This window comes from Ictalurus punctatus, chromosome 12, assembly GCF_001660625.3.
Source record: "Ictalurus punctatus breed USDA103 chromosome 12, Coco_2.0, whole genome shotgun sequence".
NCBI classification, from domain to species: Eukaryota; Metazoa; Chordata; class Actinopteri; order Siluriformes; family Ictaluridae; genus Ictalurus; species Ictalurus punctatus.
Window position 1 is genome coordinate 10,901,883 of NC_030427.2, and position 10,479 is coordinate 10,912,361.

The 10,479-nt window shown below is 41.5% G+C and overlaps 1 protein-coding gene across 1 annotated transcript; it reads right to left on the minus strand.

Annotated features, from left to right (window-relative positions):
• Positions 1 to 542: 542 nt before the first annotated feature.
• Positions 543 to 9,936, minus strand: LOC108273084 (uncharacterized). Its single transcript, XM_017482077.3, has 6 exons — positions 9,779 to 9,936; positions 6,801 to 7,354; positions 5,465 to 5,813; positions 4,763 to 4,840; positions 1,978 to 2,756; positions 543 to 1,848 (listed from the first exon to the last, which is right to left on the minus strand). Exons 1-6 carry the CDS (start codon positions 9,795 to 9,797, stop codon positions 1,042 to 1,044), a joined length of 2,586 nt encoding a protein of 861 aa, XP_017337566.2. The 5' UTR covers positions 9,798 to 9,936; the 3' UTR covers positions 543 to 1,041.
• Positions 9,937 to 10,479: the final 543 nt, after the last annotated feature.

Genomic DNA, 10,479 nt, shown 5'->3' on the forward strand with positions numbered 1-10,479 from the left:
TGACAGGTACAGATAAGCATCGAGAGAGAGAGAGAGAGAGAGAGAGAGAGAGAGAGAGAGAGAGGAGAGAGGAGAGAGAGAGAGAGAGAGAGCGAGAGCACACAATGTGAAAAACTCATTTGATAAAGTTACTATTCTGAATAATAAACCAATAATATGTTAGAAATTACTACTGCATTCACAAGTGCATCTCAATTTACCAAATACTGAAACCTAATCTACCCCTGCACTAGATTACACAATTAATTGAGAGTCTGAATCAATATAAAACTGCAACTCAGCTCAAAAAATTGAGGAACTCTTCTTATTTTGGAATAAAACAAAAGTAAGAACCATGTCAGTAAATTTAAACAAATTTTCCGTATCTGGCAACACAAAACAAGGAACAACGTCTCTCATTTCTCATTTAGGAATTTAATTTCATGAGATCAAGAAGTTTGGTTTTGTCAATTTGCAGTGACGTGGTTTCGGGTAGTCTCACCACCCTCAACATCGAAACCATGATCAGTATTTCTCATACAAAAGACACTTTACACCAGAGGTCTCTAGTTGTATTTTATTTTTAAACGGCTACAGGTGTGGCTACAGGCATCATTCCAGCCAAAAATGTATTTAAAGACCAGAATTATAAGATAGCAGACCAACTTTACATTAGTGGTGAATCACAAACTGTTCAGCTGAGATAAAAAGCCTTCAATTAATAGCAGAATTTTGGTAAGAAATATCCTTTCTGACATGGTACAACTAAGTACTGAGATTCAGAATGACATGTTTTTACTGTTCAACTCCTTTATGCTTGCTTTTTCACTGTGTATCATTGCAAATAGTCCATCTGGTGCTTTCACTTTGTCAGTGAAACACTCAGTCGAACAAACGGCTAAAATGACTAAAGTCTATGTGTAGTACAAAAAGAAGCTGTTATAATCTTGGAGTATATAGCTGTTTTATTGCTAATATTAATCAAGAACAGCTTTAGCATTAAATTATAGATTGTAGAGACTATGAGCATTATTGCATTAGTAATTTGTCCATTATTATCCATCAGTCTGTTTTGGGTTTGTTGTATTTTCGTCTTCCGTACTCTGCGGCTACAGATCCTGCTGTAGCCCCAACAGCACCCCCTACAGGTCCTCCAACGTACAGCCCAAGCACGCCTCCGAGCACTGCTCCTCCAGCCACCAGCTTAGGCACTTGCTTGGCACCTTCGCCCACCTTCTGCCCAACAAATCGAAGGACAGAGCCGAGCACAGAGGTGACCGACGAGGCCGCGGATTCCACCGGTTTTGCATTTTTCTCTTCTTGCTCAACTTCCTCTTCCTCTCTCAGAGAATGCAGAGTAGATGAGAGGGCTCGATCCACATCGTCCTCTACTCCTCGGCCTCTCCGCAACTGCGTCGTCCTTTCTCTGCCAAACTCCTCCTGTCCCTGGTAGCTGTAATGACTTCCGCTGTTCTCCTTCACCACCTGCTCCACCTTCTCCAGCAGTTCCTCTATATTCCCTTCATTCCTTCCTTGCTTCAGCACATGGTAGTGGTCACCACACTTCTCCACCAACTCTAGCAACTCAGGCCGCTTGGCTGCGATGTATTCCTCCACATTTCCGTCTTTCAGCAAATCCGAGTGTGTAAAGAGGACCAGGGTATGACGCAGGATGGCATTGGGGCCAAATGAATTCCTTATAGAACCCAGGTCATGCAAGTGTGAGCGGCCAGGCAGGGTTACAGGAACACACAGTAGAAAGGCATGAGGGCCTGGGGCACACAGATCCATACAGGAGGAGAGATGTGTTGCCAGGTTCTCTGGGGGACAGCCTGGCCAGAACCAGTCTGGAGTGTCAACCACTGTCACCTGAGACAACACCACATATAGTCATTACTAACTTCTCCTAGTAACCAATCATTCACTCTATGAAAGACAGAGCAAATTGGAATATGTGCTTTAAGGCTGTAAATGTAATAAGAAGCAGATAATACTGACTTGTTTCTGTCCAATCACAGCTGTTCCTTTCACACATGACTGTGTGGTGGCACCAGTGGCATCATCTCCACGCAGCTTAAACTCATCTCGGCCCAGAATGACGTTTCCAGCTGCACTCTTCCCAGACCCAGTCCGGCCCAGCAGGACCAGCTTCAGTTCGTCTGAGGAACCACTGGAGAAGGAAGAATATGAGGCAGTGGTGGGGCGAGAGGATAAAGCAGTGGAGGAGGATGAGAAGGAGGCATTGGTGCTGGGAGAAGAAGAGGAGAAGGCAGTGGAGGAGGACAAGTAGGAGGCTTTGGTGCTGGGAGAAGAAAAGGAGGAGTCATTGGTGCTGGGAGAGGAAGAGGAGGAGGCAGTGGTGCTGGGAGAGGAAGAGAAGGAGGCTTTGGTGCTGGGAGAAGAAGAGGGGAAAACATTGGAAGACGAGAAGGTGTCAAAGGAGGAAGAGAAGGAAGCTTTGGTAGGGGAAGAGGAGATGGCAGTGGAGGAGGACCTGAAGGAGGCTTTGGTGCTGGGAGAGGAAGAGGAGAAAACATTGGAAGAGGAGATGGCGTCAGAAGATGAAGAGAAGGAAGCCTTGGTAGGGGAAGAGGAGATGGCAGTGGAGGAGTAAGAGGACAAGGCATTAGAAGAGGGGGAGGAAGTGGAAAAGGCAGTTGAAGACAATGAGGAGAAGGTCGCAGAGGAGGGAGAGTAGGAGGTAATGGCATCCATTCGTGGTGGGCTGGAAGATGGAGCAGAGCTGGTGTCACCCATGGTGCTGATGTGGTAATGGACTAAGAAAGGAGAATGAGGAGAAATTTCCATGCATTACAAACATTTTAAAAGTTCTTTCAGGCTAATGTTTTCCTGGCTGGGTGGGTATACACATGCCATGGCACAACTTTAATCAACATCTAAAAGACAAAAAAAAAAAAGTTGCACAGTTGCAACATCAGGTTTGTTCTGATTGTTCAGGTGGAAGGTTGATTCATTTTCTATAATAGCAGCTCAGCCTGTAGTTCTAGCTGTAAGGGTTATATTAACGATCTCATTCTAACACCTTACTGTTTCTATAGTAACAACTTAAACAGGGATTTGTATGACTGATGCTCCACATAAATAGAGTTTTAAAAAAAAAGTGTAATATCATTAACAGTTTTTTGTAAGGAGGCATTTAGTTAACATTTTTTGGAAGGAGTCTCCAGTATCAGCACTTTGTAACAGTCAAAGGAAAAGCTGTAACTTTACATTTTCTGAGACAGCAAAGTCTTCAGGACAGAAGGCTTTATCCTTTCTGGTTTCTCTGTAACATGATAGGCTGAATATATTTTATGGAAGTAACTTCAACATAATAAAGTAAGGTTATAACGTAAGTGATGAAGAGAACAAACTTGTTTCATTGATGTTTTATTCCTTACACATTATAGACAACTGAGATAAACATTCAGTCAACACATGCTGTTGACATAAATGTTATGACACTAGACTGTCCTACAGAGTTAAAACTTCATGATCTCTGACTTCTTAAGCTCAGTGTTGTCCTGATATAATAAGTCCATACAGGATTTTGAGGAGGGGTTTTTTTTTTTGTGATCGTTGCGGCCAAAAGTGATAGATTTTACTGCGGCTTTTTTTTAAAAAAAATTGCGGCACAATTTGCTGAGTTTTTTGCGCTTTTTTTGTGGAAAACTACTTGAATTGGCGAAACTGCAGTTGTACAAAATAGTCTTTCGCAATGATATTTGTTGGTAAATGAGACCTTTCAGCTGTATTCGTGTTGTGATGATGTCACATGATGGGTCTTGGTAATTGTAAAAAATAAATAAATAATAAAAAATGGCAAGATCCTCGGAATACTCTGAAGTTTGCTTGGATTTGCGTTCATTTCTGTGATTGCAAAATCACAACATCCTTGATGGACTGAATGTCAAACGTCAAAACCAAACCAAACTCACGCTACAGGTGGGTCCATAAAGTCAGCACCCCTCGTGACTAAAAAAAAAAAAAAAAATCTAATAAAATGTATTGTTTCTGCTGAATTTGTGTTGGTATGCCATTTCTAAGAAGTGAAAAGCTTTATTATTAGTTATTGTCATGACTCCATCAAAGTCTAATCTCCTCCAAAACAGTCTGGATATATTTAACATATAGGCAGGGCATAAAAAATAAACAGTAGGCTGTTTTGGGCGGTTGTGGATCAGGTGGTAGAGCGGGTTGTACACTAATCGTAGGGTTGGCGGTTTGATTCCCGGCCCACATGGCTCCACATACAGAAGTGTCCTTGGGCAAGACACTGAACCCCAGGTTGCTCCCGATGGCAAGTTAGCGCCTTGCATGGCAGCTCTGCTACCATTGCTGTGTGTGTGTGTGTGTGTGTGTGTGTGTGTGTGTGTGTGTGTGTGTGTGTGTGTGTGAATGAGACACAGTGTAAAGCGCTTTGTAGAATCGCTAAGGTTAAAAAAGCGCTATATAAGTACAAACCATTTACCATGTTTTTCGATGCAGTTTAAACTTTGACAGTGTGTTGACATCACTGGCTATTAAAATTTAACGCTTCTCAAAAAAAATATTTAAAAAGAATTTTAAGGCACGAGTTGATAGAAATAAAAAAAAAAACAACTTGTTGACTTAATTAAAAAGTCAATCACATGCTGCGTGTTTTACATGTTGATGACCAAAATACTCAACTAAAGATATACTAAAGATGACCAAAATATTAAAAAGACGCTTTCACCAGAAGACTGTGATTAAAAACACAGTTAACATCAACAGGAAAAGTAGGTTCTGTCGGGTGACTCACTGCTGTTAATGAAGTTGTGGCTGTTCTGGTTTCTGACTGGTTGTTCTTTCTCGGATAGCTGACTGAGAATGGCGCCCTCTGGTGGTGAGATGAAAGAGTCAAGCATGAAGTCGAGCATAAAGCAAGGTCAGAATATAACACACATCTGGTACTATAACAAAAACAACAATAAATTCCAGTTGTATCCATTGGAACTTTCTGAGATCTGAACTTGTCTATTGTGCATGGATTTTGTTTCTTTTTGTTTGCTTGCTTGTTTGTTTTATTTAGCTCAACAGTGCTACGGAAAACTCCGGAGATTAAGCAACTACAATGGAATTACATTAAGTCATTCATGTCACCACTAAATGGAAAGCTTACTGCAGATATGATGTATTTTTAAAATCTGTACGAGTAAAAAAATGACTTTAAGTAATGAATCATGTGTTCATAAACTTACTGGACATATTAATCATAATGTATGTAGGCTCTCCTAAGCATTTGTGTGTGTATGGATGGATAGGTAGCTATTAGTGTGTGGCGAGATGCGTGTTCTGTGTAATAATGGTGGTCTGGGGGAGATAAGGAGGTCGGGGTTAGAGTAGCATGGGGATGAAATTTGGGTTGCGATTGATCTTAATTTACCAACAAAAAAACAACTTAAATCTGGTCACTGAAATGAAGCGTCTATGATTTAAAAGAAAAAACAGTGAGATGTGGCACCTTTACTCAGTTTGAAACTGGATTGCTTCTGACTGAGTCCCAAAGGCGGGGCTTCATACGGCGACTGAGAGTGAAGCCCATTGGCCAGCCGCTCCGATACCACCCTCCCTGTCGTCGGTCCCATACTCCTAACTCTGATTTTGCCTCTCCTCCGTGACTCCTCCAATGTCTCATCATCGCTCCATATTGTCTGGGTCAGCGTGCTGTGATCTGATTGCACCAGCTCCTCCTCCCGCAGGCTGTACCTCCTCTGGAGCTCACGCTCCTTCTCATACAGTTGGTCCTCGACTTCTCTCTGCATGGGTGTCGGCAGGTAACAGCCGCCGGTGCTCTCGGTCAGCTGCTCCACCTGGCAGGGAAAGTCGTTTAAGTGAGTTCCACACATTCCAGACATTACAAACAATGAAGACCTGCTCATTCCTCTAATGAGTCATTTCCATAGAGTTGTGAGGAGAGCTTCGTTTAGCGAGTAATGAGATGGTAAAACTCAGTCTGCTCTTGAATTACACCATATGGTTTCGCCATATGATGAACCAAAGCAACATTTTACACAAGATAATGCTATTCTGAAAACGATTCAGTTTTAATCGGGAAAAAAATAAATAAATAAAATAATGTGAGCTTTGGCCATGTTTGTAAAGAAAAACTGACAGGAACAGCCAGTAAATGTTTCACAACTGCGTTTTAGCACAGGGTTTGGTTCTTTGGGTGGAACATCGGAGAATAAAAATGAGCTCTAATTACTCTGAAAAAAAATAACGTTGCATATTTGAATAATTGGTCACGTAAGGAATCAAACACAAGAGCGCTAGTTGGAGTGCAGTGGAGTTAATGTTACCACCTTAGAACAGCACACCCCACAACGTTTTATTCATCTTATACCACAGCAATTTTGCAACTATTATAAATTATTATGAATTTTGAAAATGGCGCACTGTACAGTTTATCCTTTTATACTTGCATTTCATTTTTCATGGAACATCCAGGAAATTGCTGTCGTCACTTAGAAGATATTAACACTCATTCCCACACTATCCTCTCTTTAAAAAAAAGCCCAACAAAAAAAAAAAAAACATTGACACTGCAGACTTCTTCCAAAAATGCTAAATAGACCCCTCTTCACATGAAACTTCATATCAGCTACTACACGTGTTACTATAGAAACCATAACATATTAGCCCGAGTGCATTAAAATACACTTTGCAGTTGGAACTACTTTCTGTTCTGCTGTTATAGGTAATTAATCAACACCACCTAACTAATCAGAATCCATCCTTCAACAGTGTTTGAGTATAATTTGGGTTAGATTTATGAAAAAAAGTCTGAAAAAGCTCACCTTCTCCAGCAATGATCTGACCTGCTGTCTGTCCTCTGGTCTGCGGTTATTGATCACATGCAAGCGTCCTCCGCACTCATTCACCATTTGACCGAGTCTAGGCTCATCCTGCCTCATGTACCGTTCGTGGTCTCGGCCTATCAGGTAATCTCCACATGTGAGCAGCACCAGGGAGTGTTCCAGTGCGCCCCTGCCAAACACACGCTCCAGCTCAGCGGGAATTTGGTTATCCATCTCAGTGACCTGTCCAACGGGTACCAGGATGAGGAAGGCGTGTGGCCCTGGTGCCACCAGGCTGAGAGCCCTCTCTGTCTCTCTCTGCACGCTAACGTCAACGTGCTTGCCTTTCCAGTACCAGCGTGGCGTCTCGACCACTCTGAGGTGCCGTCCCTCTGACACTCCACGCCGAACCTCACTCAGCCGTGATGGTATAACGGTGCTGATGCTCGAGCTGTCATTCAGCAGCGTGTCAGCTGTCAGGGTCTTCCCACAGCCAATGTTGCCAACCAGGATTAAGCGCAACTCTGGAATGTTGGAAGGGCCACCAGATGAGTCTAGAATAGAGAGAGTGAGAGAGTGAGACATCTTCCCAAACAAATGTGGTGTCCAGGGTTTGCTTCTCTAGTTTTGCACTGGAGCCATCACTTTTTTAACTTCACCATTTGGTGTTATTCCAGTTAAAGCTCAGGGGCCTCAGCCACAGTATAAAACGACATATACAGTGAGTTTCCGTGGATTTGTAAAAGTGACTTCTAAATCAGGAGTTATAAAACCTGAAACAAACATGAAAATATTCTTACACACAGCCAAGCTGAAGAGTATGTGAATGACGAGAATGGCGTGTACTTTTTATCCGTTTACAGTAACATTTCATGTTGTGGAACATCTACGAAACAGGTTCCTGTTATCACTGATGTGATCGCAACATTAAACAGCAGTTTGCTCACGTTCTTGTTCAACTGCTAAGGTAGACCTGTCATGTTACTGACTTCCTCCATCGTTACTTAGAAGACTTTCGTAGAAGTCACAAAGCACTAAAACTGGAGACTCCTTCCGAAAATGATACATGCATCTCCTTACAGAAAGCTTTTCATTTGTTAAACAGCAAAAACATTTTTTTTTTTTTTAAATTTGTATATTATGGAGTGTTGGTCCATGTGAATGTGCTTCCACAGTACTATAGAACCAATAATGATAAAGATACCAGAATGAGCATATTAATATAAAATCGTGATTTGGATTACAGCTGGCATTACTGTTACATTTATTCATTTAGCAGACGCTTTTATCCAAAGCGACTAACAAATGAGGAAATACAAGCAAAGCGATATATCAAGCAGAGAACAATACAAGTAGTGCTACAATATAAGAGCTTTAATTACGTTCTAGAGAAGCAAAGTGAGCAGAGTCGAGGTGAAAGAGCCAGAGTAAGGTGGGGTTTTTTGGGGGGTCAGTTTCGTGTTCACAGAAGAGGTGGGTCTTTAGTTGTTTTTTGAAGATAGTGACAGATTCTGTGGTCCAGGTTGAGGTTGGAAGTTATTCCACCACTGAGGGACAGTTAGTGTGAAGGTTCTTGAGCCACACTGAGTAGGTACTACTAAGTGTCGGTCGTTAATCGATCGCAGATTGCGTGAGGGAACGTAAACCTCAAGGAGAGTGTTGAGGTAGGGGGATGCTGTTCCAGACAAGGTCTTATACGTGAGCATCAAGGCCTTGAATTTGATACAGGCGGCTACAGGAAGCCAGTGGAGGGAGATGAAGGGGCTGTGACATGGGTTCTTTTGCGCTGGTTGAAGAACTGTTATTGCTGTTGTTGTAGGAAATTTACCAAAACGCAAATTCATTCAATTATTATTACTATAGTCAAATATCAAGATGATATATTATACAAAAATATTCAGTAGAACAGATAAGTGTAATCCTGCTGAGGAAGTATTTTCCAAGCTAACCTATACACCTAATCATCTGTATACGAGCTTATTAGAATAATAGGGTTGCAACTAATCTCAGTCCTAATGACAGCTTCGCAGTCTGAGAACCTCTAACCTCATGCTTCAGTAATCTTGTGATTCACATTCTTGATGAAAGCAGATCCCCGTCATTCTTATTCCTCTCTATGAATGACTAATGCTGGACGACTCATGTGAGGTTCACACTGGTGTGTTTGTATCTTCAGGTCTGGGTGTGTGTCTTTTTTTTTTTTAAGGCATGCAAAAACTTCATTCTCCAACTCCTGCTCTTACACAAACACACACTCCCATAATAAACACCCAGACCAGCTTGCTTAACAGCATTCAGCAAAGTTGACACAAACACACACTGACATGAACAACCGTTACGCATCACTCCTTTTCATCGGAATGAACTTACCTATCTGAAGTTCAAAGCATCGCGTTATCTCATCTAATTCCTTCAGAAATGCTGATGAGGTGTTCATACGCACCAGGCGACATTACTAAGAGAACTTCTGAGAGTAAAGTTCGGAAGATTTACTGGAAGTAACTGAAACGATTCGGACTCGTATCAAATACTTAAACGTTTCATTCAAATATAGACTGCAGGCCCAAATACACTAACATCCTTGCACAGAATCATGAACTCATATTCCCATCCATACGTGTGTGTGTGTGTGGTATTTCTTTATATACTCTAACAGTTTATTCATTTTTCAACCATGCTGCTATTTTCATATCGTTTGCATTCAAACTGCACAAATTAATGTCACAGAAGGTTTGTAATCGTTTGAAACAAAAGTAAACCGTTAAAATGTTCTGATTTGTCTGTGATAATTATACCATTTTTAGTCATTATTGTGAAGAGACTTGATTAATGAACTAAGACTTATTACAGTCCATTTGTTTATATAACTGTTACAGGTATTTGGTAACATATTAGTCAGTAACGAACCCATTTTTAATGAATTTAACACATACCGAGACAGTTATCTAAATGCGTATAAATGGCTTAACTCAGCTTACCTCGACTAAGCGTATCCATGTTTCGTGAACCTCAGCAGCCAGTATCTCTAATTTCCACAAGAGTCTGTCTGTCTTTTTTGGCTGGAGCAGCAGTGTTAATCCTCCACCAGTCTCGTATCCTGCGTCTCTCTTATTAACCTCTCGGAAGGAACTCCAGGTTTATCCCCTCCCACCTGTATTCTCTCTCCTATCAAGCACACAGACACACACAGTGTCACAGAACTGGATCCACAACAATTATTGTTCATCAGCTTCCACACATTCTGCGTGTGGGTGGAGGTGAGACTGCTATCTGCCACCTGTGTGAATCACGTTCCTGCAGATACCCGGGTTACGCCCGACCGAACCTGCGACACATCCAAGCACAAGACAGCATTCAGATCAGTTTAGAACATACCATTAGGCTCTTGTTAATGGAAAAGTTACATATAGCATTACCTTATATGGACCTACGAACAAGCAGTTCTTTATACGACAGCGCTGTTAAATCCTCGATTCTGATTGGTCAGAAGGTGTTCTTTCGTTTTCTATAACAGCAGCTCTGATCTTGCATTGCCAACTGTAAGGTTTATATTAATGCGCTGACTAACACGGTATATTATTGTTTCTATAGTAACAACTTACACGGGGACTTGACTGGCAGATATCCTTCACATAAATAGATTTATAAAATGCATGTTTTCTATGAGGAGACTTTTATT